This window comes from Harmonia axyridis, chromosome 2, assembly GCF_914767665.1.
Source record: "Harmonia axyridis chromosome 2, icHarAxyr1.1, whole genome shotgun sequence".
Taxonomy (NCBI): Eukaryota; Metazoa; Arthropoda; class Insecta; order Coleoptera; family Coccinellidae; genus Harmonia; species Harmonia axyridis.
The window spans coordinates 25,300,976-25,328,501 of record NC_059502.1 but is presented as its reverse complement, the minus strand read 5'-3'; the positions used below and the strand labels follow the sequence as shown (position 1 = coordinate 25,328,501).

Here is a 27,526-nt window from a genome sequence, read left to right as displayed (position 1 = left end):
TTTAAATGCTATGGGAGTTCAGAGGACACTTTGGTTTTCAGCACCTAAATAACATATACAATTACATTCGAATATCACTAAAAAAGGAATATGCCATGTGAATCTTCAATCATAACATAAATGAAGATGATGAGATTACCTGTCCCTGATGAAACATCGAAAACAACTCTTTCTGGTATACAGTTACGCCACTAATAAAATCAAAACAAATTTTTCACTTTTCATATATTATTTATCTTGAAAGTGGTTAGTTTATCCTGATCCAAACAAGCATACTTTTTTTACTCAAAATCAAATGAGGAATGCGAAAAATGCATAATTTTTTTGATTTCACCAGTAGAGTAAAAAATAAAGGACAAAATGGACCATGATGCCCTATTTATAAACCACTGGTGGCCAATGAAAATGTGATTTTTGGTTTGAAAAAAAAAACACCTTTTGAATACAAACATTCTTTTAAATTTTATTGAAAAATTTTAGATACTGCGGAAGGTATGAATAAAAATTACTTTCTATTTTTCATATTCAAAACTCTATTCCGCTGCAACGAACGATTTTTGAGAAAAATAGGAAAGACTTATTTATTTTTCAAGGAGAATGTTCTGTTTTAATTTGGCACCACAGTTTCGGGACAACCTATATGTATATGGAGTACAGCAGTAATTCGATACTCAGTATCTCAACGAATTTTCTGCCCACTTGATTTATTTTCATATGAATGCTTGAAATCCATTGTTTAAGACAATAAACCAAAAACTATCAATCCCACACAATTATGTATTGAAAAATGGATCTAATAACAGTCTAAAGCGTAATGAAAGACATCTGAACAATTCTTGTAGAATTCACTTGTAACACTAACTGCCAACAAATAAAGTGATGATTGATGCATTCTACAAAATAATCAAAATTTACAACTTTTTTCTAAGCTTTCTTGTTTATCATGGTATTATTTATGAGTTCTCAAATTATGTATCAGGAGAAGAGGGTTGCCATTCTTATATTTTGGTTTGGGAGAGTGCCGAATGGTGCCATTATTGCTTCCCATCTATACTATTGAAACATTTCTAACTGTTTTTTCATATCTCTCATAAGATCATAGATATTCCAATGACAAGTTCTTGAAAACTCACCCTGTATGATTAGTATTTGCATAACAGTTGATCTCGGAATACCCCAGAAATTACAAACGGAAGTTAAAAACTGAAAGACCAAAAGAAAGTAAAAATGAAAAAAAAAGGCTATGGCATCATTTCATGCACATTGACAAAGAATTATTATTTATGTTATTCTGCATTTTTTTATAAGCCAGTATTCTTGCTTGATTAAAAACAGAAATTTTATGACCTGGCATTATAATCTAGGAAAATTTGCGTAAATGCATTATAAGTTAATCGACTACTGAACTGATATACAATAAAATAGACCAGTAAATTTTATAAAAAATATATATTTGTATGATAGAAAAAGTGAGCTGCTATGAAAAATTTGATACAAAACACTTTTCAATATATAGAAAACTGAATACATAAATGAATGATATGTATAAAATCTAAAATGGATTATTAAAAGTGGAACACATGATAATTACCTAATGATCAAAATGGAATTATCCACATTTAAACTTTCATTGAACGATTAACTGAAAATTAATTGTGAATCATCAGAAGAAGATAATTTAACTGAACAAAAATTCACATATATCACAAATAAAAAGAGATTTCATTTTTTCAGTCAAGATAATTTAATATTTAATTTGATTTAATTCAAAAACAAAGTCAAAAGATTTATGGGAATTTTCTAAGTTATTTATAATATGTTTTTCAACTAATACTGACTGTAAATTTGAAGGTTGGAAATTAATATTTCCAAGAAATTTTTTATTTAAACATTATTTGACTGACTTGAAAGTTCAAATTTAAAATTAATTTCAAACATATAAGGATAAGGTAAATTTGGCACCTTGTTGTTCTGTATTTTGCTCCATCACATATGTGATGAATTTGATCATTGAAGGCACTGATTTCTTGAATATCACAATATTTAGAAATACTTTTCACATAATAGTACATTCACAACATTTTACGGACACATATACGCACTTTAGGCACAAATCTTCTTCATTTTCAGGTTCCACTTCGTCAGGTTTGTTTGTTTCATCGCTTTGTTTGGAGGTATCTTTTGGTTCCACAGATGTTCCTGTAATGAAAATGAAAATGAGATCAGAAAATGTAAAATTTCAAAGAATTTAATTTTTTTCCCCATTTCTTGAAATTTAGTTACTACTGTTTAAGAGGGGTTTATACCAGTTGGCTTTCTCATGATCTGCCAAAGTTTAAGTACTCTTTCCTCCTCAGTGTTTTTTTGATTCCACTACTTTTCAGGATAAGTTTCAAATGTTCTTCTGATTCACCGTTTTTTTCTACCACATGCAAGAATTCAAAATACGTTTTTAGATTTTCATTTTTAATTCAAAAAATCGTTTTTCAGCAGCCTTTGACAAGACTTTTTGTATAAAATTTTTTTATGTGAAAATTCATAAAAAAATAAATGTTTATTCGGAAAGTTATATCATGCATCAATAATTATTTGTGAGATTGCAGTACCTAGAACTTTATACAGATACATTAGATCCTAGAGTTTTAATGACACATTATTTGAAAAATTTCTTATAGTGAAATGGATAGATTTAAAACCCGAATTGGGATATTATTATTGTTTGAATTTCATTTTTATTTTATTCCACAAATCCGGGTTCTTGATAAGTTGCAGGCACTGAAGCAATTCAATTTAGAATTTAAAGCGTTAAAATAATCGTGCTGAGATCCTGACGCATCTTTCTTTTATAATCCAAAAATAAATCGTAAAAAATCTGTATTTTCAATGAAATAAAGAAATTTTATTTTCACTCTTGATGTACGGAATTGAAAATTCTGTAACATCAATATCCTCTTATCAGACTTATTTGTCTGATAAGTATTGTTTGGATATGTTTTTGATATGGACATCCGCTTTAATGTTACTAAAACAAATGAGTTAATAGCTTTCTGCCAGCTGTGAAGCTGGCCATCGCCATTAGTGGAGTTACTAGTGTTGACTCATTTACCCCATTTTGAAAAAGCAAAATCTTTCAATTCTTCATATTTTTTTTTAAATGTTACTCATACTTTTTTTTCTATTCCTTCGCCTTTAGTGGAGTAACTAGTGTTGACTCATGGGGGCGTTTACCCCACTTTGAAAAAGCAAAATCTTTCAATTCTTCATATATATTTTTTTAAATTGCCCGGACCCCCTTGGATCTCGGAGACAAGATCCAATTTGGAGAACATTACATTTCTTTGTGATTCATAAATCGAACAGAAAAAAATAAGATGATCTATAGATCCGAGGAAGATGTTTATTATAGTGTTCAAATTCTAATTTTCTCATTCGATAATTACCTGAACTGTTGGGAAGGTCCTCATTTTCTGCCAAAGGAACTTTATCATTAATGCAAGGAAGGGTACCATCAATGTACTTAATATTACTGGCGTTGTTCATTGCATAATAGGCACTATTCATTGGAACACTATCAGTGGCGTCTACAATGGCAGATCCTTTCAGGAGGTTGTCGCCTCGATCGCATTCTTTAGACGTTGAAGCAGGCGTTGTATTTGTTTCTTTCAATTCGAACATTTCACGATGAGAATTCGGAGAGTGGTTGGACATCATTGACCTGGAAATGAATTTTTTTTATAATATCACGTTTATCAATCAATCACTCTATAATGACTACCGATTACTGTTGTTGCAGAATAACAACCCGAATATTTATGCAAAAAAGTACTTATATCCTCATAAGCATATCCACATTTTTGTAAATATCTCAGAAACTGAATGATTTTTTAATAATATCGAAGAAAAGCATAAAGCCGACTTTAAAAAATGGTACGCCACTGAGATATTTCAAATTAAAATTAATTTTTCAATTGATTGTTAAATTTGTGAAAAAAATGACTCATGCTTTTTTTATGGAAAAAACATCTGCTCTGAATTCAACCGTTTAGTGGCTAAATTTAACATTTCTAAAATTTTAAATGGTCTTTGTGAAGAAACCTTTTTTCGAATATATGTATAAACCAAATTGAGTAGGCATCGATGTTTATACAGCTGATTGAAGTCCTCTACAGAGAAACATGATTCCAGCACGCATCAGAAGATATACAGGGCGAGTCCAGAGATATCAAGTTCTTCAGTAATTTCCAAAAAATTGAGCGGTGGAATTTGATTTATTTTAAATTGTTTTGTGGAATATCAATATCAATTGCGATTGATGATGACGATGATGTTAACATCTTTTTCAGGATGAGTGAAGCAAATTCAAACGTTCCTCTGATTTATCGTCCTTTTCTATCAAGAATTCTGAATACGTTTTTAAATCTTCATCTAATTTCAGAAAAAATCGTTTTTCAGCCTTCGACAAGACTTTTTGTATAATATTTTCATATGAAAATTATTACAAAAATAAATGTTTGTTCGAAAAGTTATATCATGCATATATATATGTATTCTTCAATAAAAAAAATATCTGATTTTTTTTTTCCATTCCAAAGAAATAAATAATAGTGAGAATTGAGAAACTCATATAAATCGATAGTCTCTGAAGTAAAATAAAGCGTACTAATTTCTGAACTGATCGCTGAAACGGTTTAGACCCCTCTTCAGTGTAAATGAGTAAATCAACAGATGCGTTGAAGCTTTTGACGTTATTGATTTTTTCAAATTTTTTTTCTTTCGAATTTTGAGTTCTATACATTTCTGAAGTGAATGCAAACTGTGACTCTTTTGAGAAAAATATTATTGAAAATTATAAACCATAAACCGCTGTTCAGAGTAAAAAAAAACAAGCAATGAATGTGGCACTCAATACCACATTTTTTTCCATCTTCTATCTTTTAACACGGTTATCTTCCAAGAAGTTGTTTACACAACGCACACTGTAAAATCGATGAAATTCCTATGGAACCTTTAGGAATGTTTCAACTTTCAACCCGAATACCCATATCAAATTTAATGTAAATCGAACTGAAAAAGATGAATTTTCTATGGGACCAGCCATGGCCCAAAATTGAATTATTATTAAAATCGCATAAGGATTTAAGTACATACAGATCGACAGACAGACAGGCACTAAACGAAAGTTTTTCAGAGTGGTTCGAAATACATTTTGCGAACGGAAATTCTTAAATCAGAGATAAAAAAATTTTTCATCTCAAGAGTAATTACAATGCTTTGTTTACTTTTGGTAGACTAGGAAGCCAAAATGACATCTTGAAAACTATACAATCAAATCATAAAATTGAGAACCAGTTATTCGTATTCTATCGCTCCCTTTTTTTTTGTTTACATGTATACTGAGTCTTATAGATTATAATCTTGACTCTTATCACAAATAAATAATAATAAGTTTGGTAGTTACTGAACTTGTAAAAGTACAATTCAAAGTATCAGATCCGACAGATAATATTACTAGATGTTCCTGTATAGAACAGACAGTAAGGTAGTTAACAATTCTTTTAGAATTTTTCTCACCTGTTATTAGGAAAAAAATTACGTGGAAGTAGGTCAAATCGATGCTCTGATCTTGACCCAGAAGGATCAATGAGACGTACAGTTTTTTCATAATGATAAACATTGCACTCGTAATCTTCATACGCCGGCAAATCCATTACATTATTTTTATCGATATCCATCAATAATATGAGGATCTGGTGAATCAGAAACAACACTCATCAACAGAATGGTTAATGCGATACTACAGCCTAAAGGAAAAGGAATCCGATAATCTCAACTTTGATAACATATTTGGATTTCATTTGCGGCTCATACGTTGGTAGAAATAATTATTCGTATGACTTATATGGTGTCAATGAAATAAATTTATCTACCACAATGCGTGGGTCAGACAACAAAAAATTTGGACGGATGAAGTGATTTCATTCAACTTTCCTTCGAATCCATTGAAGTTGATAATTAAAAATTGATATAACTTCTATACAGGGTCTTCCATGAAATATGACATACTAAATTCAGGCATCAATTATATATGAATAGAAAAATTGAATATGTAGGATAAATATAGAATAAGAAATTGAACAACTATTTCCTTATCAAAAATTAGTGCGAGAAATCACTGTTTTCAAATTAGACGTGAACCAGTTTACGAGATATTTGAGTTCTTGTGATTTTTTAAAGATCTTACTTCATTTTTCATAATTTTTTTGACTAAATTTCAATATAATTTTGGATTATTTTTGTAGACAGCAAGAGTTTCGGATCTAATACCGTTAGAATAGACGAAGCAGCGAAAAGTAAGAGAGTAAATTCGAGAGTAATGGCTCGTTGACACGGTGCGAGCTCGAACGCGTGAAACCACGTGCGTGAAGAGCATTCGTGACTCGCATCTCGAAAGAACATTCGTGAAATTGGTTGACACGATTCGAGCTTTCAGTTGCAAGAATGAATTCGGTACTACAAGGTGTGTGTGTTGTTAGTGAAATTTTGGCTGTAATAATAGCAAAAAAAATAAAAACTAAGAAGAAAAAAGTGTCAAATAGAAGAGAATGGGTGCGAAGGTGGGTGAGCAGACGAAAAAAATTTGGTGTTTCACAACAACTGTGTCAAGAATTAAGAAATGAAGATATTCCTTCATTCAAAAACTTTTTTCGAATGAGTCCAGACCAATTTGATGTTTTGTTACAAAAAACTTTGCCATAATTTAAAAAAAACACTGTTTAATTTAGCAATCAACAACGTTCTACCACGAATCTCGAACGCCAACTAATAAACCTGCATAATACCCGTTCGAGCACGCACGTGGTGACACTGACCACGCGCGTGGTTGGTATACACGGTTCGAGCTCGAATGCGAATACGATTCGAGGCCTTCACGCACGTGGTTTCTCGCACCGTGTCAACGAGCCATAAATTTCAGGCGGAAAGAAACAACTGAAATAAGAAAGAGAGCACGTGCTTGCATAAGCAATGGTGGAGGTCATTTTAAACATAATTTATGAATACATTTTCTATTGAAATTTTGAGTTCAATTGCAATAAAATTTTTTTTTTCTTTCTTTGCTTCTCTCCTCTTTCAAATCAAAATATGCTGAAACAGAACTAGTGGCTGCATTCTAACGAAAACTTTTTCAGGAAATAGAGAAGGAATTTGACAAGTTTTTGAAATAATTTTATCATATATAAATTTTAGAATTCGAAAGTTGCAAGCAAATTTACATTAGAAATTTAATATAGTTTTCTTCATATACCAACTTTTAAATAATACTTAATTTTATTCAACATCTAATACTCCATAGTTTTGCTTTTTCATAAATATCATATCCTTTTCTGATGAAAATAATTCAAAATTTAAATCAAACTTGGGCAATGTAGCAAAAATTTGACGAAAAATGAAGAAAGGTGAGAAAATTTTCAAAAAACACAAGTACCCACATATCTCGAAAACTGTTGAATTTCGGTTATCAATAAATATGGCTCAATCGACATCAAATGAGTGATATTAACACCTCCTCCAGGGTTCACGTCTAATTTGGAAACACCCTGTGTACTTCAGAAGTAAGCAAAATCTTTAAGGATGTATCGATAAAAACAATAATGAATGAGGTATTTTTTTCAAGAAACTAATACATTGTATTCCTTATTTTTAGCCTTCAAAATGATTTAATCAAAACGATATAGTTACGGTTTTCTGTTAGAAATTTCATTCAAAAAGTTTCCGAAACATTCTGAAATGTGAGCTATGGACGATTCTGAAGCTTTAGTAGACCAAACATTAAATCAAAATCCCTCGATTGCCAAGTAGAGTGTTTCTTGGAATCTAATTAGGTACTAGACTACTAGAGCTAAGTCATTGTATTCAATTTGGTACAAAACTAGTTGATCCTTATAGCTCTAGACTCATTAATTATCATGACATCAAGAGATCACATTGAAAATCAGGAAACTACTAAAGTGAAGTCAAGAGCTATTGGATGGTCGTTTATTCATGCGCCAATTGCACCCTTGGAGACCATAGAACTGTACATAGGTGTATGGTCTCCGAGACCGCAATTGGTGCAGGAATGAACGATCGCTAAAGGTGCTGATTACACTCTTGTTTGAGTTCTAACGATTCTATCACACGAAATTTTGCACGATGCTTGGAATTGTTTTATATATCGGGTGTCCCAAACTCGATGGCCTATTCGACTGAAATAATAAAAAATATAGGTTCCAATTTGAAAATCTTGAGTTTTGATGAATTTGAGTTGTCCAAGTTCATGATCCTCTTATGAACACCCTGTACATTTTTGGTCCAAGCCGAAAACAGTCTTATAATACTACGTATTTGCGTAAACGAAACAAAACACATTTTTTTCGAAAAAGGCTTTTTCTGCTGAAATATTCAAAAAAATGTGAGTCCTCATCGCCACCTTTTTTTTCATAAGAATCCCAATAACTCGTGAACCGTTGAATTTTTACCCAAGGTATGGCATATTGCCGAAATTGCCATAAAAAAAGCTATCTAATGATGCAATAATATACTGGGAGTGCCATTTGAAATAAGGAAGTAGTAGTCTGTTTTCGGTATAACCGGAAGTTGTAGAGATCTGAAAATATTTTAGGGAGAAAGATCATTGTCTCAAACCCCAATATGCAAATTTTCAGTTCAAAATTATGATTAGTTTTCCAGAAACGTCTAATAGGCCATCGAGTTTGGGACACCCGATACATATGTGCAAAATTAAAACTTGACCTGTTTCCACGAAAATATTGGGTTTTTTCCGATATTCTGCTTCAATTGTCTATGGTTCTATGACGATATCAACAAAAAGTCCCAAATATTAGGTGTCTTTTCAATATTATTCTAGAATTTCCTATGGTTCTGACGAAGTGATCTGCGTGAAATTACTCTTTCAGACCCAAACTTCAACTCCCTGAGTATCGAGGTTAATTTTTTTTCGATATTTTTCTTCAGTTTTGTATGGTTCACATTACACGATCAAAATAAAATTTTGCTTGAAGCTTTCAACTGTTAGGTATTTTACAATTTACATTCAAATGTTTATTTTTATCTTGATCGAATTAGCAGTATTGAAATGAACAGAAAAACAAAATTTCAAATGGCCATATTTATTGAATCGCGATTGAGTACCTCAACTGCGGCATTCGAGAATTGAACCTAACCTGAAAATTTCAAATTTGTTTGATTTTCCGTTCATCGGTTCATGAGTTATTGTGTTTACGTACAGCCAGATGAATGAACGTATTCGTCATCAGTGATTCGAACCTTAACGTTTGAGAACATTTCTGGCTCAGATTAAAAAAAAATTGCAAACATTTTAACGAATTGATAGAGCAGTCTGTTCGGTGAAGAAGCTTTCAAAATAGTTATTCATAACTATAATACAAGTACAGAAGGCATTAATATTCGAAATTTAAAAACGAGCCACGAAATCACGTTTTTGAAAGAACGAGTGGTAGAATAAGTACGAGTATTATACATTATTTTCTCTAATTCACTGAATTTTATTTGAAATTGAAAACAAATTTCCATAAACATCGTTTAGTGATTTTTGCATTGAAAAATGTTAGTTGGCAGAACTGTTTTCTGCATCACAAATTTGGCGGATAATAGATAAATCTGTGGCAAAAGAGTTCCGACTACCAACATATAATAATAAAATACAACCATGAAATCTATGCGAATGAATTAGCGATATTCTCGCACAATTTTGTTCTACAAGATGTGGTAGAACAAAACGTGATTATGATGTGTTTTCTTTTGGCAAGGGCCTTATTTTCTGAAGAATTAGTACAATTTGTATAAGAATACTTACAACTTGGAAAAGGGATTTCGACCGTTTTCAGTAATTTCTTGCATGGGGACACTTTTTTAAACTCTACAGTTTACACGATCGAAAAACACAAAACTTCCTATTGAGAATTACCATGGTTGAGCTGTTGCGGATAGAGGAATCGAAAAGTTACAGATTTGTTATGAGGTGATAAATTTCTTTCGTTGCTTATCGGAGATTATAACTGAAAATATCAGATTTCTGCTTCGTAAGTGGGTATAACAAATTCCGATGAAAAGGTACCTCATAGCTTATCATGAATAACCAAAACACTTCGTTATGACAACTGACTGTTTAGATTCGTTCGACACGTTTTTGTCGATTGAAACTCTATCCACGAAGAGAATAAGATAAGTTTCTGATCTGATGTCATCGTAAACATCAGGAATCAATTATGCTATACAAGTATTTTGGTCACCGTGTTGAAGGCAGTTTTTGCGCTTTGTTCTAGGAACAGAGGGTTATTATTTCGTCAAATGTTTTCATTTACTAGTCACTTCCAGCCAAATATGATCCCAAATAAGCGACAGAGAATTCGTCAATCAAATTCAAGACACAACATTAGTAAGTAAGAATGAAACTGTTAATAACAATTCATTCTCAGATCAGTACACTGAATTTCTTTTCTAAGAATTGCGCAAATATCTTGCCTGTTTTTGCTTTGACATTTTTCTCAAGATTTATTATTATGCATGAAACCTATAAAAACATTTTACGATTATACAGGATGGGCTTTTGAAAACGAAATAGACAAGATAACCAGGGCCGCCGCCAGACATTTTGGCGCCCCAGCAAAATAAAATTTCGCGTTCCTGCTTCGCCTTATTTATCTGAATTGTTTTTGAAGGAGCCTCTGTTATTCTTCTTAGGCATTTTTTAAATTTCATATGAAATCGTCTTTTTTCAATTTCATTAAAAAACGTCCTGAATTGTTTAAAAGTATGACTCTCTTTATAAGTTATAAGTCTATAGTAAAAAGACGACTTAGTTCTAAAAGGTGCGTTGTAGTACCTATTTGTATTTTCATAACTATAGTTGAGAACGCCTATTTGATTAAAAAAAATGGTTTTTGAAAATGTTATTATTTTTTTTTCAGTAAGAAAATATTTTTGTGTCAAAAATAAGTCTTTTTTTATTAACTGACTTTGCGCTCCTACAATTTGGCGCCCCGGCAAAATGTCCGGTTTGCGGCCCTGGAGATAACAGGAGAAATTAATTCATTTCGAAAAAATATTCGGACAACTCGATTTTTGATTCGAGGGGAATAACTTTTAATTTCAAATTCAAAACCATAACGCTTCAACCCTTAGTATTAGAACAACAACCCCTAAATTTCGGATACGAAAAATGGGGTCAGTGATAACTCATTAGAAATGTCTTTCTATCCCAATTCCTGAGTTCAGTTTATCTTTTTTTTTCATTTAATCCTTTCGTCTTCAAGATATTCAAGAACTGTTCATTCCGTTAAGAAAGCTATGTGAATTAATAAAATTTTCAGTTATTTATTCTGTGGTTACAATGATAATCGTTACACTAGACTAGACAATAAAATAACTACTGTTTAAGTTTAATACTTTCATCAACAATTATGGTAAAAATAGTTCATTCAATTTTTTTTACTCGATATCGGTAGCAGATACGACAAAACTACAAAAAACCAGAGAGTAGTATTAGACTTCAGTTTCTTATTACATTTTTTGAATCTACTATCAGTTCACAAAAAAAAAATTCTGGATGAAAAAAGTTAGCACTGTTCCAAAAAATAAATCGCCTGTAGATTTGCAATAGAATTTGGCATATCACGTGGTGTGGACTCTAAAAAGGTATAACATTAGCAAATTTCAGTTAAACAAAAAATTGCGGGCCCTTGTTAGAATGTCTGTATCGATTTTTATGATCTTTGATTTGTTAGATTTGTTTATATTCCAAATAATACAGTAACTTACTAAACAGAAAAATTTACGTAAAGCAATTCAAAAAAATAAAACAGGACTATAAAGGAAGTACGATGTTTGTATAAATTCCAGAAAGCAGATAATACATGGCAGACACTGGTCTTTCCATAATATCTGAGAGTATACGTTAGAATTGGTGATTTTTTGAAGGTTATGGACCAATCTATATCAAGTTGCAGAATAAGTTGACGCCTGACAGATATTATGAAGGATGTCGATCATAGGAGAGGTTGTGTAAATTCATCCTGTTGGATCAAAAATTTTATTTTATATTCTCAATAAGGTGAAATTCGAAAGTAGCATGCATTTGAATTCAATATAAGTGTGAGATTTAATCTAAAAATTATTCGAATATTTGTTCAGAAATACCAACGACTCAATTATGGGAGTCAATCAAAATCAAATTTGTGATGATTCCATACTCTTTATATTTTCGAAATCAATTGTGCCAACGAAACGAAAGCGGCATTTCTGACAAAACAATGTTTGCTGGGTCAACTAGTTATTTAATGTATAGGTCTTCTGTATTAGTTGTTTATCTTAACAATATTTTTACGATGCTTGTCTCTGATTGGTTCATTTCACAACGAGAGAAAAATAAATCATTAAAATTTTAAATGAATTCGCACTAACCCATACACAATTGTTGTTGAGGAATTTGCAAGTGGAAAATATTGAATGATTAAACTCACACAAGTCAACAAAATGAAAAAAAATTATTTGATGCCGCAAAGCTAGCACTGATTTCAAAAGTAGTGATATCAACCTTGATTTTTTCTGTCAGGTCTAGTTTTTAAGATATATGTTAATTGATTTTAGTTCTGATCTGATACAGAGTGACTTAAAAATGTGTACCAAGCTTTCTGGGGATGATAGTACATTGAAAAATAAGTATAGTTTGATGAATAAACGTATTGCCAAAAATGCATATTAAGGGAGATATATTTTTCCAAAGTTGAAATATTTCTCCACATAACTTCTAAACGGAGAATGCCAACAGATTGAAATTTCGTGCGCATAAATGTTTGTTGTTAGAATACATTTTTTTATTACACTTTCTTTTGTTGTATTCGTTTTGGTGAAAAATAGAAGTATTCGATGGAGCAAAGAAAATTATACGAAAAAGGTACTCTTCTCCAATATATATAATATTTAAATATAAGGTGTCCCATCAAAACAATGGAGTCAAAAAAATATTATCTTTGAAACGGATAACATTTTTGAAAAAACGATAACGAGATGCTTTTCAACAATACTGCGGACAAAAACTCCGTTGAAAATCTAAGAAATACCAACTTTGCTATATATCTCTAAAACTGTAACTAATATTTATAATCTGTTATGAGTATCATATAAACCATAAAAATAACTGCAAAAATCGTTTTAGAATTTTTCGAATATTTCGAATAGAAACCAAGATATAGGGGAATATTTGAAACAGTAATTTTTCAGAAACGCCCTGTAACTCGAGGACGAATCCAAATATCTATGATCTGCTTCCAGATATGTGATTATTTCGAAAAAAGAGTTATGGGCTCCTTGATTTTTTCTCTAAATGGTCTCGAGATGCCTTCAGTGAGCATAGAATTTGGGACACCCTGTACATACTTACAAACTAAATATCAAGTATTGGTGACGTGATCATCATATTTGGCATTAGGTTTGAAATTTTGTTAGTATAAATATGTTATTTCAACCCGGTCGGATCACATAAATATCTGTTAGACTTTTTTATGGTTCTGACGATGCGATCGAAACGAAATTTTTTATAAAGTATGAAATTTTTATTTTATATACAGGCAGTATCTGAACTCGGTGGGATCTGGCGTCAATAAAAAGTATAACGGATTTTTCCAGATATTTTTCTTCAAATTTCTATGATTCTTATTATCCGAATAAACATAATATTTCCAGGTTTCCGTTCGAGAGTAATCGTATTCACGGCCGGACCAACGGACATTCTTGAATTAACGATTGAGAGCATTGCTGTTCAAGAAGGAAATACATTGTGATGTCCAATTTGTTGAACTTTCAGTCTAGTAATCTATTTATGTTGCAGTTACGGTCATTAAAAAGGTCATTGAAGGCTCATAATTCAATCATTTCAATCTACTAGGCACTGCTGGCCGTTCCTTTAGATGATTACGAGAAGCTGAGTATAGTCGAATGGCTTTTTCGATTCGATGGCTGTTTCATTATTTTGTTTAAAAAAAAAAAATCCTCTCCTAAAGTTGTCACAACTCAAATTGAATAGTGTCGAACATAAAAACATTGGAGAATTCGTATTCGTTTGCTTTAAATTATGGGTTTCAAAGCAGTAGTAGTAACGGTTATTTATTGCCTCTAAACAAATGGCCATCGATCTAGAGTCTTTCAGCCTCTTAATCTACATTTATTTTATAATTAAATATAATACACTTTATATCGTACAATAATTATTTATTTGGTATTTAACATTTTAAGAAGAGTTTATGTGGTGTGTTTTCCTGTTGACTTATTTATTGTATTGTACAATTATATTGTGCTGTTCAAAAAGTTTAGAATGAAAGTTCTTGTTGAGTCTCCTAATTCTTTTATTTATTTGTTTAATTCTTGTCTTTTTATATAAAAGTTGATTAGGGGGATTATGGAGAACATTATTTTGGTGTCGCATTCTTGTTATGTTTCACAGGGCTAATATTTCTGCTACTTGCAGATTTTTTATTGCACTAGATTAACAGTTTGCAAGCAGTCAAAAATAACAGTCTTTTACTTATAACTCTTGTATTATTACATTCATTGTTTTAATTGTTAGGTATTGAGGTCTTGATAATCTAATGTTTCGAATAAGGTGTCTCCTGCCAAACTTATTCAGTGGCATAGATATAAGGGTGCGATGATCCTTTTCTTATTGAAAAATGAACTCATGCAGTTTTTCAAAGAAAACACGCTGGAATGCGAAATTATCTGGTCATTTTGGTGCACGAGTGTAATTCGGGGGAATATTTCCAATGACCAACACAACAACAAAGAATGTTTTTGGCATTAATTGAAGTTAAAATAATCTAGCTGTACATTCATCGACCTATACTTTTTAATGGATCAAACTATTTAAAAATTTTTGTATGATTTTTTTTTGCGAAAAAGGTATTCTATAGAGCAAACTAATTATTCTACGGTCCAAGCTATAGAACTTGAACGAAATATTACAATATCACTACCGGAGCATAGACTCAGGTATTGAATGAATTTATGAATATATCGCCTTTTTCAATGAATAAAAGATATGTCACTATGACAATCAACATCAAAATTGGTGATCATAGATATTCATAGAAGTATATTTAAATTAGATGTCAATATGACATCTGAAGCATTAGAATTGAAAACTATCGCTAATGATAGATGTTAAATTTATTCAAACGTAGAAGAATACGCTCAAGATTTTGACCCGGCGTGAGATGTTTCCTGGAATATTATTTTCTTGAGCGATTCCAGAGATTTATCATAGAAAATAATAAAACAAAACAGCCGTCCAAACGGATTTTATCCTGCATAACCTTCATTAATCAAAACGCTTTGTGAAAAATTCCTCTTGCAATAGCAAAGAGTTAATTAAATACTTCATCCTCTACTCAACGACGATTTCAACTTACAAAATATACTGCAATATGTAACAGAACACCACATACTGGAACCAGACGATAGGTCCCAAAATTCCCATGGCGAACACAACCAGTAGAACAGCATATAAGCCTGAATTTTTTACGTCTTAGGAAGTGATAGGGACCTGTTAATTACAGTGATAGGCATTTGAATTGTATGATACACAGTACGGTACACAACACGGCAGACAGTTCTTGAAAACTGAGCCTCCTCGTTATGCAATAATGAGTGTTTCAATTAAATCTATTGTCTGATATTGGCAGTTGATTTTAGTTTGCTTGAAAAGGTGGTATAGAACGATAAAGATATTGGCGATGCACAGTTTATTAGTTCATACCTACGTAGTGCATTCTTGAAACGCATCGTATAATTAAACAGAAAACTATCGCTCACCTTACATTGCAGTTTATTATTTCTATCTCATTGATAAGAGATGAAAAAAATTGACAAATTTTATATATTGATTTTTTTATAACATTTCGAATTTACAGGGTTAGAACTATTTAGAGGAGCACTACAGAGATATTGGAAACCGTTAGGAATACAGGGTGGCCTAAATTAGAACAAAATTGCGTTTTTTAGAGATTAGTGAGTTGGTTTTAACAGATACAAAATATCTCCAATGGTTCCCGAGATATCACGGAAAAACTAAAAATAGAGATTTTCTTTTTTTCAATATAACTCAATTGTTTCTGGAGATAACTTCACGGAATTCGGTTTGTAGCCATTATCCAATATAGAGATTTTAATGGTGTATTCAGATTGTTTCTGTTTTCCATTATTCCAGTGACGCGATAGTCAAATTTTTTTCTTATAAACGCCATATTCGTTCTCCTTATGAGGTGATAAAGAAAAAAAATTAGAATTCAACAATGTATCACACTCTACAAGAATATCGAGTCTAGCTACGCAAATTCAAACTTCCTTATTATTAGGCTGGTGCAAGAATTGTCAAATAACTTGTTTGCTCAATTGTTATGTGAAACCATCACTTGATTTTTGTAAAAACCTTCATTGTGAATGAACGAGAGTTAGAATATGCCTTCTGCACCCGTATTATACACTGTGTCCGTGAAGTATGGAATAAATTCATTTTTAGCTAAACAGACCATTTTAAGAAATAATCCTGAAACATGTCGATTTTTATTTTAATTTACCGTATTTTAAAATAATAATCAAATATACAGGGTGAATTACTTTCGAGTAATGACGTCACCGTAATTTTTTTGTAAATGGAACACCCCCATTTTGTCTCAATTTTCCGATTACTCTAGTTGAGCTGATTCCAAAAATGTATCAGATGTTGATTTCAATTGGTACAGGGTGGACAAAATACAATAGTTTTGTGTGTGCTCACAAAGTAACGCGTAACATTCTTAATTAGTTAAATTAACAATATTATCAAAAATACTTATTGTCTAGCGGCAATTGGTTTGAATGTAACACCCCGTAGTTTGTTACATTTTTAGATTAATAAAAATGACCTGTTTCCAAACATGTTTGGTACTTGTGGTCTAGCAGACAGAATATGAAAGAAATTATTTCTTATCAATTTAAAAAAAAAACATAGTCGTCTAGTTTTTGGTGGAATGTCATTATTTGTTGATTGCCGCTAGACAATAAGTATTTTTGATAATATTGTTAATTTAACTAATAAACAATTTACGCGTTACTTTATGAGCACACACAAAACTATTGTATTTTTGTTCACCCTGTACCAATTGGAATCAAAATGTGAAACATTTTTGGAATCAGCTCAGCTAGAGTAATCGGAAAATTGAGACAAAATGGGGATGTTCCATTAAAAAAAAATGACGGTGACGTTATTACTCAAAAGTAATTCACCCTGTATATTAGATTATTATTTAAAAATACGACAAATCAAAATCAAAAATCGACTTGTTTCAGGATTTTTTCTTGAAATGGTCTGTTTAGCTAAAAATGAATTTTTTCCATACTTTACGGACACAATATATTATTCTCTCTAATTCACTGGATTTTTATTGAAATTGATGGAATATTTCCCTAAATATTGTTTAGTGATTTTTGCATTGAGAAATGCGGGTTGGCAGAACAGTTTTCTGTATCACGAATTTGACAGATAAAAGATAAATCCGTGGCTGGAGATTCCGAGTACCATCACAATAAAATATGAACCTGAATTCTGTGTGAGAACTGTTCTGCCAACCCCTCATTTTTCAATGCAAAATCACTAAACGATATTTATGGAAATATTTCATTAATTCCAATACAAATCCAGTGAATTAGAGAAAATAATAATAATACTCGTACAGAAAGCTCATTCTAACACTATAGTTCATTCAAAAACTCAAGAAGAATATCAATGCCTTCTGCACTTGTATTATTAATAACTATTCAGAAACCCTCGAGATAAACAGTAGTGATTTCAAGAAATTATTTTGAGTAAACACATCATTTTTGTTAGACTTTCAAGTAGTTTGGAAATTCCAGCGCCAAGTTGCATATTATGCCGTTCTCTACATTATCTATGTTTAACAATACCTATTTAAGATCTGATGATTACATTTCCCATCAAGTTAAAATGTAAATCCAAATGATGTAGAACAATATTGCTGTTTCTATCAAAAACTATGCAATTCAGATATGTATGAATATCTCAATTTCCCAAAAATTAATATTATTCCTTGAAGTTCAAACCCGGGTATTTACAGTTATGTAATCTCATAGCTCCTGAAAAGAACTGCAGGGCAGTTGACGAAGAATTGCTCTTAATTGAAAGAAAATACCGGAAATTAAGAAATTCAAGAATATCGCTCGAAGGAATTGTTGGAATTCTTTTTGGCATTAATTTGGTATAACACTTCTTCACGAGGAGATGGAACATATTTCATGTAGTTTTTTCGCAGTAGGTACAAATGGCGTAAGTGTGCCCGAAGTTTTCATAATATTACAGAATTCGTCAAAGAAACTCATGGATTTAGCAACAGAATAAAAAACCTTTTTTCTTCAAACGTGACTTAGTAATCTCAGTCGAAGGATGACATAAAACAGAACTGAAATTGATTCTTGAAAATGTGCTTAAAAAATTTCAAATGATTTGATGACCACATATACGTTGTTCGTGACGAATTCTTGTTTTATATTCTAGGAACCGCCAATGACCAAAACGTAGAATTAGAGAATGTAAGGTGTTAACTCCTTCATTTTTAAAAATAATGAATCATTAAAATTTTTTATTGTAGAAATGAAGTGTACGGGGTACTTCAAGAAAGAGAAAGTCTAACGACGTTATTTTTTTTTCAATGTGAACTGTCACATTAGATTTAGAAAGGCAACTTCTTTTAACTTGAAATCACTATTTGCTCCTTTCGTAGATAGTTTATAGAAAAGTGTGTTTATCTAGTAACTATTCAGTTGATATTTCAAAAAAGGGTTCCAAATATTACAATACATCATTTATTATATAATTATTCATTTTTTCTATATCTATTGATGCAATGTGGATAATGTTAACTATTTCTACATAGTTTTCACAAATTAAGAACAACCGATTCGAAATTAGAAACAGTATAGACTTAAAATGCAATGAGATGGAAAAGACAATCCTCCGGCGAAAATTTGTAACGGCTTTCGAAATTATGAACATCTGATGAACATTCTATTTACCTGGGAAGCATCTTTACTGTTTCAGGATCCATCTCTGTACAAACACAACCACGAGCACAACCTTTCAGTTTGGCAAGACTTATGAAATGATCCCTTCCCAAATTTTGAAAGTAGGTAGATTAGGTACACCTATTTTTGCAAATAGTTAACTTTTGGCTTCAAGTAAGAAGAGTTTTACCCCCTCCCTTCTCATAAATTTTAAAAGTTTCGGTTTGTGAAGAGCATTGACATCAATTAGGAGACGGAAATTTTACATTACGCCAATGTTGCCGAACCTACCGATTTTTCGGCATTTCTACTGATTTGCAGACTGGTCTTCCGAAATACCGAAAGTTGAGAAATATCTACCTATTCTTCATTTCCATAGATCTTATGTCGAAATTCAACATTTGCGTTCCTAATCGTTTGATTGTTGGATCCAAATATTTCTTTGATATATCTCATATAAATTACCTACTTAAAAAAAACCATTCATTCTCAACAAAAAGAGAGACTTATCACATTATAATCTTCAGTTTATAGGTTTGGTAAAAATAAATATAAGCACCTTTTTTTTAGTTTATAGGCTTACTCGGGTGAAAATTAATCGTTTATTCCATTTTAATTGTGAATTATATTAGTCTACGTCAATGCGTCGAATCTTTCATTTTCGAAGGAGCAGCATATTCCATTTCTAACCCATTGAATGAAATCCTCTCAAGACTTCGCCAGTTCTTGATCGGTCAATGGTTTTTGTTCATCTTATGGGAAATAACTAAACTAACATAAATGTTGGATCAAACTGAATGACGAATCAAATACTTGCACAATACTAAACAAAAATATTATTCCGGAGTCAGTTATACAGGGTTTGAACTATTCAGACTCGTATTCAGAGGACCACTACAGGGATATCGAAAATTGTTAAAAATACAAGGTGGCTTGAATTACAAAAAAAATTGCGTTATTTAGAGATGAATGTGTTGGTGTGAACAGATCTAAAATATCTCTAATGGTTCCCGAGATATCTCGAAAAAACTGAAAATAAAGATTTTCTTTTTTTCTGTATAACTCACTTGTTTTTGGAGATAACTTCACGAAATTTGGTTTATAGCCATTATCCAATATAGAGATACTAATAGTGTCTTCACATATTTTCTGTTTTCCATTGTTTGAGAAACGCGATAGTCAAGTGATGATTTCACCTAACAACTCTCCAAATTCGTGTACCTAGACTCGATATTTTTGTAGAGTGATACATTGTTGAATTCGTAATTTTTTTCTTCATCACCCCATAAGGAGAACGAATATGACGTTTATAAGAAAAAAAAAATTGACTATCGCCTCAATGGAACAATAGGAAACAGAAAAAATCTGAAGACACCATTAGAATATCTATATTGGATAATGGCTATAAACCAAATTTCGTGAAATTACCTACCTCCAAAAACAAATGAGCTATACAGAAAAAAAGAAAATCTCGATTTTTATTTTTTTCGAGATATCTCGGGAACCATTAGAGATATTTTGGATCTATTCACACCAATACACTCATCTCTAAATAACGCAACTTTTTCATAATTCACTCTGTATTTCTAACGGTTTTTGATATCTCTGTACTGCCCCTCTAACCATGTATATCATTCAAGTATGTAGATACATTATTCAATGCCGGTAATAATTTTGTTTACAGAAATTTCATCAAATAGAGCTGATAAAATCAAGTGAAACAACATCCTCGAGTACATAAGAACACATTCTTGCAGTGGCGACGCCAGCTTTCAAAAACAGAGGTAGCCAAGAGGGGTCCGGATTTTTTTTGGGGGGGCCTAAGTAAGGCGAAATTATAGTTCTGCCAATCTTCATAATTAATTTCATGTGGGGTAGTCTTTGTGAGATCATTGAGAAAAATTTTGAGGGAAAGGTTGTTAAGGAAACAGATGATCTGTTAAGTTGGGTTCACTGTTGTTATCATTGCTGTTTTGAGGTTATTGTTTCTATTTTTTTCTTGTTAGTATTTTCCTCAATTTTTTGTTTTTTTTTTTAAATTTAGGGGTTAAGTGGAGTAGCTTAAGCCAGACTTCGTCTCTATATCATGTATTATTTTTTATTACAATAAAGGCACTATTATTATTATTGACTACTGAGGATCTTTCAAATTTGTTTACAATATGAACAATAGTGAGTCGATTTACTGATTAATATTGAAAAAACATTCATTTGAATTATATGTGATTCCATTCTTTTCGAAACGAGAAAACAAAATTGGTATCTCACTGGTGCAGCCATGTGTGCGCCATGTTCGAGACTTATTGAGTGACGTTATATATCTCTTGTTTTAATTTCAACGAAAACATAAAATAGAAATCTACGGTCCCATATTCAGACCTCTCTAATCAGGGGCACTACTCGTTGCACAGCAGTCTGTTTGAGAAAGAAGAAGAAATCTAGGGATTTTTATTCAAAATCTTATTTAATTTCATTAATTAAATAATAAATAATTAAATTCGATTACATAATTAGAAGAAGAATATTGAAAAAGAAATATCAGTGAACCAGAAGAACAATTTCAAACTTCTAGCCAAATGTCATCAGTCATCAGAATTATCAAATGTCAAACAAAATATCATAGAAACTAAGATGTCTAAAAACTTGGTGTATGGACTGATTAGATTTTGTTTTGCCAATTTTGAGAATATTAGTTCAGCTTCTGATTGGCAAGGATCGGGTTTTAATTAATGTATCCTGTCAAAATCAAAGGAAAAAAGATGGAAATGAAAAGTATGACATTGCGGCGTCGCCACGAAATAAAACTAATATTTTCAATTTGGTCGAATGTCATTCCATTCAAAAATTGACGAGTGCATTCACCTTGTTTTTTAAAACTATCGAAAATAATTTAGGAAATCCTAATATGCATTTCAGTCTTAGAGTATAGATTAACTGTATTGGTATTCTATGTTCTAAGATTTTGCACGACTAAAAAGAATAACAATTTCAAACCTGTTGTTAAATTTCGTGCTGATAGCGTCATAAGAATAAAAAATTCAAAAACATCGAGTAAAGCACTGACGTGAAATCAGGAGCTCTTGAGCGTTCGTTCACTCTTGAATAAGCGTATATCATCACTATATCCGAGACTATATCCTATATGTATAATATTCTGCGGTCTCCAACGACGCAAGGATGATTGATTGCTCGAAACAAATGTCTACTGCCCAATTTTGCATTTCCTATGATAAATAAACCGATAAATCCTTTGGTTTATTTTCAATGAGATATACACGGTATCTTTAATAAAACATTATCATAACATTCAAATTTTATAATATAACTGATTGCTGTATACACTCGAATCGTTTCTTGTATTTTTATAAATCTACCTACATGAATAGAATGTCAATATTTCTTGTTGTAAATATTGATTACATATGTATATTTTTGTATTTAACTTCTACAGGTTAGCAGAAAGAAATCGTTTTGCGATAAGACTAATTGCTTCACATTATTTTGTACGAAAAACAAAGAAGAATAGAATAGACATATTGAATTTTGGGCTAGAAAAAACGACTGTTTAGGAAAGCTTAGAAAACAGAATCTCGTTCTGTTATAAAAATGCCATAAGAATTCTTCTCGAACTTTTCATGTCACTTACCTATATTGAATTCGATATTGATTCCTATCCATCTTCACGGTCAAGTAATAAACGATAGTCAATTTTTTTTTAATTATTGACGACTTTGGACAGCGACTCCGAGGTGAAGATTTAACAAACAAGACATACAACGAAGCGAAAATATGACTGAATATCCATTTCCTAGGATTCAACGACGTGTTATTATCTGCTGATAGAATGAACAAATATTTAACATTTCATATGATGTATTTCGAGACGGGAATGTATAGTTTACAAGAGCATCCAGTTATGTTACGAAGAAAAACACAAATAGAAATATTGCGAATTTTACACTTCAGTTTATTATATATCCTTTTATAAGATAATGAGAATATCTCAAATGGTATGGAATGAAGATTGAGACCACGACTTCGCGTGAAATGGTTTATGGAAATTATAGTACATTTATATAGTTTTAAGGCTTGTTCCCTGAACCCATCGCTGTACCTATCATTTCCTCACGATGTCACGATGTGATTCGAAGTTCGACTCAATGATCCGCCCTCAAATTCGATTCTGTCCGTCCGTAAACACAATGATTCTAGACCGGAATGATTTTGAAACTTGAAATTTTCAGGGTAGGTTCCGATTTCGCGTTTGTTTTATGAGTAAGTTGTGGAATTGGTCCTGCTACCCTTGAATCATAAGCTTCTAAAGCTTTAGTTAACGTATTCATCCAATCGCTAAGCGGACCTTAAATCTCCCTGAATCTAGCCCTGAATGTAAACCTAAGAATTGATTCGGCTTAACCGTGATAAATGGGGGAATATTTCGAAATTGATGTCAGATTTGAGAGAAAATGCCTACAAATTAGTCAATTTTTGAGATGTCTAAAACATTGGTGTGCTCCCTTACTCTTGAAAAACCTTAAGATTAAAGTGGCGGGCTTTTGAAGGGATTAGCCTTCTTGGATTTTAATTGTATTGGCCTTTTTTCACTCGAGTCCGCATAGTTTTTATGGCGGCACCATAAGGAAATAAACATAGATAGAGGGAGTATAGGAGTATACGCAATTTTTACATGTCCCCAACATGGTTAGATTAAGTTGTCAGTTTGTGATATATCTTCAAACCCACAATTTTACTATATCGTTATGGATGCATATTATATTGAATGAAATACCTATATTTATTTGAGTGATTCTCTATTAAATATGCAAATTTGAATATTTGGAATCCGATATTATTCTTAATTGTCGAATTTATAGTAAGCAAATGATTTATTATTTTCTGTATCTACCTGCTGAAAACCAAGGTTTGGCAACTACTTCGCTCCTAGTCTAGTGTCATCCGTTGTTTTATGTCGTTTGGCGCGCTTGAAGTTTGTTTTCTGAATTTCTGATATACTTAGGTATTCATCTCAATATATTTTGAGTTGATGTGAAACGTTGTTTCATCATGGAACATAAGAAGTGCATTTTTTGTTGAGAAACTCGCGAATTGGGTGAAATATCGTATCACTAATATGTTTTCATTTCTGCCTGCTTCATGTCCAATTCAATTTCAACAGTAATAACATCGGTAATAACTAATAATAATTCTGTCAGTGTGAAGTACTTTTCAGATTTTGTATGGTCGGAAAAAAAACGTTCTGACCATAGAAAAAACACTGAGAAAAACCAATTTTATCATAACTGCATCCATTATTTTTGTTTTATGAACTAAAAGGCGCGAGAAATCCTAAGATTATCCTCGAGATTATCAATCATATAAATTGCAAAATGAGCTTATGCCTTAACTTGTGCCTTTAAGCCTTTCTCAGCCATCTTAAAAGTTCAAGTTGTATCATAATACCGAGCACAATACCTATACCATTTTCGCACAAGCAAACTGATTGAATTTTTAACTCATAAACGGCGAATGGCGAAGTAATAACTTATAAGATCTTTTATCTTCGAACATAATTGAAAAACTTGGAAATACATATTTTTTATTTAAAATAAAAACCTATGGTTAACCATTGTTTCATTGAAAATCAGGATCCATATGCACCTTCTGGTGAAATAAATAATGATGTTTGCCTGAAGAGTTATCTCTACCTTTATTTATTTCATCTCGTATTCTATATATCAGTTGAATCTTTCAGGTTGTTATTCTCTTTTAAATTTAGCATACATTAGTGATCTATATTTTTAATGTTTTTGTCTTGGAGCAATTGTTCTTATTCAAAAAATTATACCTCAAAATTTGGGCAATTTATTAACACACTAGGTACATCTGTTGAATTCATTATGATGAAATGGAAATGTAAAAATTGCTAAATACTGTTGCTCAGCTAAAATCGGAACGAAATAAAGTTTTTCCTCACCTTTGTTGTAATATCTAAAACGTTAAGAAAACTATTAACTAGGCAACGCCTAGTAGAATAATAAACATTGGCATAGCAAATATCAGATCTACATAGTAAGCGCATTTTCTCACATAATATATCCTATTTCACTGACTTTCAATGAACATATTGTTTGTAAATTGTAATAGGACTTTTTTACTAAATATAAAGATCAATAGGAAAACTGATATACCTAATGCTTACAAAATTACCACTCCTTGTGATAAATCATTGAAATTACTATTAGTCATTCTCAAAAACAGTAAATGTTATTAATGCAGATAATGAGTCATTGCCTTTATCTAAAATTGACAAAAGAATGGTTTGGTTTCATTCTCGGTTTCATTGAATGTACTAGCGATATTTTTCATTACTACACTATTTGAATATCAACTAGAAGTAATGGGAGAGCAAATTACCTTTGGTTTTTCGAGGCCTTTGGATGTCTATCTTTTTCGTAGTTATCGTTAAAATTTCTGGTTTTCTTTTGTTTTTGTGATTTACTCGATAGCCAAAGTATCCCTATTCCTGCAAGGCCCCCTTTGGACCCTTTTCCTGTTTTGGAAGCCAGTTTTGCAGATTATCAGGTATCAAGTCAACACAACACAAATAAATACACAAACATAAATTAGATAAGACTTCGGTCACAAGTCACTTCAAACAAAATACACAGGTCAAAAACGAAATACACAATAAATATCAAGAAAATGACATTCCTTTGCTTTATTATCCTTTATTTATTAGGATACAGAACAGGTTATTACGCAAAATAGTAGGCAATTTTATATCGAGTCAAATTCTTTGCGTTTATTGGTTTTGTATGAAAAACGGAATGTTTTCAGATGTTTTTTGTCGATTCAATAAAAAATATTCGTAAAAAACAAATGAAAATAAAACATATATTATAACTTAAAAGCAAAATATACTAATAGGACTTTCGACTCTACCCTAACCTCTAAAACTGGTATCAACAATGAAAGTGTCAAGTATCCAGTGCTACCAATATCATTCAAGTAAAAAAGGCGTTATTGGGAATAAGTTCTAATTTATCTAGCAGTTACTCTCAGTTAGCATTTCATTTCACGTATCTGCATTTATTTAATCGAAAAATCATATTTTTATGTTAATTTTTATATGAGATAACGTGAAAACTTCATCAGTTCATCTTCACTTCAAAAAAATGTTTTATGCGATAATTTATACTTTTGGCGCATGACCAAATTAATTATAAGATGATCAACTGATATCACAAATACAGGTATAGGTTTGAGATAAAATATACCTAGGTAAAATAATTATATAGGTAGATTTATTCAGTGATAAGATTAGAATTTATCTGATATCAGGCTGTATAGGTTGAAGAATCACTGTAATTTACGAGAAATTAGATACTACCAGCGATAAACTACTATTTATAGACAGCTGTGGTTGAAAATAATCAGCCATAAATGCATTCGAGATTAGAAATACCTAGATAAGGCTGATTTTTATTTTGTGTTACTAGTTAGCATATTGTATTGATGTATTCGATTGAGGAATACCTTGAAATTTGGAAATTATAGTTTCAATACCCACCCATACCTTCAAAAAATATTATATCACGATAAATAAAACTTATTATTGTTATTATTCCTCTCATTTTGACATATACATTCATTTACAATGAGAATTTAGGTTATTATTATTTTGGTAATTCCAGAAATAACTCGACAAAATTTTATCCACTTTTGAATATATGTATAGCGATTGATAGTAGGTATATTATTCATAAAGAGGAGAAGTTTCAGAAGAGCCGTTAAAGTCACTTCTCCTCCGAATAAAATATGTTGTATTTTTCCAAATGTCTTGTAGTTTATAAAAATCTGGAGATCAAACTTTAAATAATATTCATATCGACGATCGTTATTATTGATTATTTAATTGATCAATGGAATATTTTCCTAGATACAGTTGTCATGCTTAATTGATTTCGATACTTTTCCCTGAGCCGGAGTGAATGTAGAATTTTCGAATAAGCGCATCCACCATTTAATGCCGTAGATATTGGAGTCATCCAATTACATTTGAAAATAATAATAATGAATATATTTGTGGCTATCGACCTGAGTTCTTCAGCTAATAATATGTTTGGATTACATTATGAAAAAAGAAGGGTTTATAATTTTATACTACCTATATTATACAGGGTGGGCAGATAAGCGAAATAAGCGGCTTTATCTCAGGATCCACTCATCGTAGAGAATTGCGGTAAAAAATTTTACCACTAAGAGTACAAGTAAACACCCTGGAAATTGTTTTGAAGTTCATACCTCTACCGCTAGGGGGCGTAATAGCTACTGTCGGCCATAACTTCAGAACGCATGAAATTATCGCTTTGCGGCCTTCATGGGGAATTTATTTCAG

The 27,526-nt window shown here is 31.5% G+C and overlaps 1 protein-coding gene across 5 annotated transcripts; it reads right to left on the bottom strand.

Moving 5' to 3' along the window:
- Nucleotides 1–1,430: 1,430 nt before the first annotated feature.
- Nucleotides 1,431–26,074, bottom strand: LOC123672182. 5 transcript variants are annotated; one of them, XM_045606190.1, is made up of 3 exons: nt 25,543–26,074; nt 3,441–3,715; nt 1,431–2,199 (listed from the first exon to the last, which is right to left on the bottom strand). In XM_045606190.1, exons 2-3 carry the CDS (start codon nt 3,709–3,711, stop codon nt 2,057–2,059), a joined length of 414 nt encoding a protein of 137 aa, XP_045462146.1. In that variant the 5' UTR covers nt 3,712–3,715; nt 25,543–26,074; the 3' UTR covers nt 1,431–2,056. The 5 variants fall into 5 exon arrangements, with proteins under 5 accessions (XP_045462146.1, XP_045462145.1, XP_045462143.1 ...); XM_045606189.1 differs by lacking the exon at nt 25,543–26,074 and adding an exon at nt 22,775–22,922; XM_045606187.1 differs by lacking the exon at nt 25,543–26,074 and adding an exon at nt 15,483–15,691.
- Between the last annotated feature and the right edge of the window lie 1,452 nt (nt 26,075–27,526).

Bases quoted from the DNA above. Each gene is read 5' to 3' on its own strand.
- LOC123672182 (XM_045606186.1), bottom strand. From the start codon at position 5,732: ATGGATATCGATAAAAATAATGTAATGGATTTGCCGGCGTATGAAGAT. The intron at 3,716-5,571 runs GTGAGAAAAATT...ATTCATTTCCAG, and splicing joins AATTTTTTTCCTAATAACAG to GTCAATGATGTCCAACCACT. The intron at 2,200-3,440 runs GTAATTATCGAA...TTTTCATTACAG, and splicing joins GGACCTTCCCAACAGTTCAG to GAACATCTGTGGAACCAAAA.